We start from the raw sequence: 4,204 nt of genomic DNA, 5'->3' as shown, positions 1-4,204 counted from the left end.
TCTCCTCCCTCCTCCAGCCGCGCTCTCTCTCCTCCCCACTCCCCTGCCGCGGCGGGCTGCCTGCAGACGCGGCTCCGGGCTAGAGCCGGCGGAGCGGAGCGGGCCTCGCCCTCCTTGCCTCCTCCGAGAACCGGCGGCGCGCCCCCTGCCCGTCCGGCCGGGGCCCCGCGCCCCAGCGTGAGTCCAGCAGCCTCCCAGCGGCGGCGCCCAACTTTCCCTCGGTCCCGGGCGGGGCGGGGACGGCAGCGGGACATCTTGGTAAACTTATCCGGGGCAGACGGCAGGGAGCCCGGGCGCTGGTGCAAGAGGATGTAGGAGGGCGGTGGCCGGCCCCGGGCGTCCCCCGCCCTCTTGGCCCCTTTCGGCCTGGCCATGGGGCTCCAGCACCTTCAGCGCAGCCAGGGGGGCGACCCCCTGGTCTAGCCGACCTGGGTGGGAAAGCGCTGTCGCCGGCTGTGCACGCGCTGGGCGAGCAGCGCCCCTTCTGGCCGCGTCCGGCCCCGCCATGGACCACCAGGAGCCCTACTCCGTGCAGGCCACTGCGGCCATCGCGGCGGTCATCACCTTCCTCATCCTCTTCACCATCTTCGGCAACGCGCTGGTCATCTTGGCTGTGCTGACAAGCCGCTCGCTGCGAGCCCCGCAGAACCTGTTCCTAGTGTCGCTGGCCGCCGCCGACATCCTGGTGGCCACGCTCATCATCCCTTTCTCGCTGGCCAACGAGCTGCTGGGCTACTGGTACTTCTGGCGCACCTGGTGCGAGGTGTACCTGGCGCTCGACGTGCTCTTCTGCACCTCGTCCATCGTACACCTGTGTGCCATCAGCCTGGACCGCTACTGGGCCGTGAGCCGCGCGCTGGAGTACAACTCCAAGCGCACCCCGCGCCGCATCAAATGCATCATCCTCACCGTGTGGCTCATCGCAGCTGTCATCTCGCTGCCGCCCCTCATCTACAAGGGCGACCCGGGTCCCCAGCCCCGAGGGCGCCCTCAGTGCAAGCTCAACCAAGAGGCCTGGTACATCCTGGCCTCCAGCATTGGATCTTTCTTTGCACCCTGCCTTATCATGATCCTTGTCTACCTGCGGATCTATCTGATCGCCAAGCGCAGCCACTGCAGAGGTCCCAGGGCCAAGGGGGGTCCTGGGGAGGGTGGGTCTAAGCAGGCCCACCCTGTCCCTGGGGAAGTTTCAGCCTCAGCCAGATTGCCAACTCTGTCCTCTCAACTGGCTACTGCTGGAGAGGCCAATGGATGCTCCCAGCCCACTGCGGAGAAGGACGAGGGGGAGACCCCTGAAGACCCTGGGACCCCCGCCGTGCCACCCAGCTGGCCTGCCCGCCCCAGCTCAGGCCAGGGTCAAAAGGAAGGTGTTTGTGGGACATCTCCAGAGGAGGAGGGGACTGTAAAGGAGGAGGAGGAGGGGTGTGAGCCAAAGGCCTTGTCAGCGTCTCCCGCCTCAGCTTGCAGCCCATCCCTGCAGCAACCACGGGGTTCCCGGCTGCTGGCGACCCTACGTGGCCAGGTGCTCCTGGGCAGGGGCAAGGGCTCTGCGGGGGGGCAGTGGTGGCGGCGGCGGACGCAGCTGACCCGGGAGAAGCGGTTCACGTTCGTGCTGGCCGTGGTCATCGGCGTCTTTGTGCTCTGCTGGTTCCCTTTCTTCTTCAGCTACAGCCTGGGTGCCATCTGCCCTCAGCACTGCAAGGTGCCCCACGGCCTCTTCCAGTTCTTCTTCTGGATCGGCTACTGCAACAGCTCGCTGAATCCTGTCATTTACACCATCTTCAACCAGGACTTCCGTCGTGCCTTCCGAAGGATCCTTTGCCGCAAGTGGACCCAGACGGCCTGGTGAGCCCGCCTGCCTGCTCCCCGTGTGGGGTTGGTGCCAGGTGGTGCCAGGGCCGCCCTGCTTCTTGCCCTGTTTTATGTGGCCCCCTCCCTAGGGCTTTCTGGCCCCTTCCCTGGTCCTGCAGGCCTCATCCCAGGAACCCCCTCAGAGGGGCAGGGTCTATTTGAAGCCTCCCCTTGCTGGCTTGGCCGTGGGGGGCCATCTTCTCCACCCCCTGCCTGTGCACAGGCAGATGGATGAGGCTTGGACCTTCCTGAATGTAGCTGTGGCCAGGTTCCCTTGCAGAACCCCAGATCCCTGCAAACCTTGAGGACCCTGTGTTTTCTGGTTGATCACTTGCTTGTGGTGTTTTGTATCTTTCTCATCTTCCCCTTGAAAAGAGCAGGAAGCCAGCCTTCCGCTTTTTCCAGGAGGGCCTGCTGCTGAGGAGAGGCAGAAACGATGATGGGCATCCGTGCTGTGTGCCCGTGGTCCCCATTAGACCCTGGGTGGGGGGTTATGGGCTGGCACCATCTTTGGCCTCTTCTTCTCCTTCCCCCTGCTTTTGGAGTTGTAACTCCAGAACTGTGGATCATTTTCCTCACCCGGCGCCCCTCTGGGAGGCTGGTGGGTGCGTGGCTGCCTCGGGGTGGGGGTGATCTGGGGGTCTGGCCTCTGCCTCCACAGGAGAGCCCTGATCACTAGCATTCACCGCCTGCAAAACCCAGGGCAACAATAGCTTGCCGCCTACTTGCTGCAGGGAGATGAAAGGCTTCGCAGAAAGTTTTGAGCTCCGTGGGGGAACGCACTAGAGAACCAGAAAATGTGATTATTCGGTGATATAAAAATCCCCCTCTTCTGGGTTTACCACGCCTGTTTTCCTATAGACTTTTGTTCTGTGCCTGGGGTGTGAATTCCTACCCCAAACTGGAAGTGGTGAGTAGCAGACAGAACCACCGACTTCAGTTAAAGGATTTCTTCGAGAATGTGTTCTTATGCCCGCAAAGGTTGGAGTCATTACGCTGCATGACAACTTCTCGACATTTCACCTGCAACACCAAGAGGGTTTTCGTTGGCTTGGACCCCCCAATGGGGGAGAAGTCTTTTGTCATCAAGCAGGCACATTGTTTCCCCAGTATCGCTAAAAATACCCACCGCATGGGAGCGGTCTGAGATGAGAGCATGTGGTGGGGTGCTGGGGCTAGAGCAGGTGAGAAGGAGCCCCGTGGACTCCCAGGGGAGCCTCCCACTGGACTTCCTGGGCAGGGCTCCAAGCCCCAAATAGACCCCTTTGATGCATAACTGATTCCACCCCGGGTGGGTACCGTCTGTCCATCTCAGACCCAGCCATGTTGCTCCACCCAACTGATGGGCCTCCAGGGGCCTCTCCCTCCTGGTCCCCTCCCCCACACAGAACCGGCACCTGGAACAGTTGGGAGCATGTGGAGGATGTTTTGCAGTCTTCCCCATGTGAGTGCCTGGCTTCACCATTACGCCAGCGAGCATCTTGTCTTGGGGGCGGGGCTGAGCAGCACAGGCACACGCTGGTGGGCCTGGCTAGACCGGGAGGGCTGCCGAGGGGGTTTTCTGGGGTGGAGAGGATGGAGGGGGCCAAAGAGAGTCCCTCCTGGGGCGGGAGGCTGTCCAGTTCACTCCCTGGTCTCAGTGTGAGGCCAGTGCATTGCCTCTGGGCAGGGCTGGGGAAGTTGGGCCCAGGGGAGGGGCTGGCTTATGACATCTGCTGACTGGCCTTGTGTGGGCCCCATGGGACCCCTGCTAGTGTTGCCTGTGACTCCCTCGTTGTGATATGCAGGGGTTTTTGTTTTAAGTCTGAGCTATTTTATCAATAAAGGATATTTTGTAATAAGCAAGCTGCGTCCTCATTGTCCAAGGGCTGCCAGGAGTAGCTATTCCTCACCTACTTGAGTAGTAGACCCTGGGCATGGGCGCCCTCCCAGGGCCAGTTGCCCTTTCCTCCTCTGGGTGCGGCTGGCTGGTACCCACACACCTGCCTGCCTGCTTTGTCCACTCAGCATCCCTCATCCATCATTACAAGTCAGTGGGGGCGAGAGTCGCCAGGGGAGCCTGAGACTGGCTGCCCGGGAAGGGAAGGAAGGGAGGGCATCCCAGAGGAGATGGCCTTTGGGCAGGGTCTTGGGGGAAGATCAGGAGTATACCAAGAGGGAAGACGGGAAGGTATTCTGGGCGGGAGAAAGCATAGGCAAAACCTGTTGTGTTTGGTGAATTTGTGGCAGTTCAAGAGTCAGCCTGAAGCCAGCCCTGATGGGCGGGCAGGCACAACAGCTGGGGGCCGGCAGAGGTGGTCAGACACCACCCACATGGGATGGGAGGAACATGGGAAAGGGGAAGGGGGGAGGA

The 4,204-nt window shown here is 61.8% G+C and overlaps 1 protein-coding gene across 1 annotated transcript; it reads left to right on the top strand.

The window, feature by feature from the left end:
- The first annotated feature begins 268 nt into the window (after window positions 1–268).
- ADRA2B (adrenoceptor alpha 2B) lies at window positions 269–3,360 on the top strand. The gene has a single exon (XM_082642516.1). It carries the CDS (start codon window positions 506–508, stop codon window positions 1,847–1,849), a length of 1,344 nt encoding a protein of 447 aa, XP_082498642.1. The 5' UTR covers window positions 269–505; the 3' UTR covers window positions 1,850–3,360.
- Window positions 3,361–4,204: the final 844 nt, after the last annotated feature.

The sequence above is a fragment of the Mesoplodon mirus genome, assembly GCF_964341445.2.
Source record: "Mesoplodon mirus genome assembly, chromosome: 14".
In the NCBI taxonomy this organism is placed as follows: domain Eukaryota; kingdom Metazoa; phylum Chordata; class Mammalia; order Artiodactyla; family Ziphiidae; genus Mesoplodon; species Mesoplodon mirus.
Note: the sequence above shows the minus strand (reverse complement) of the source record. Positions and strands in the feature narration are given on the sequence as shown.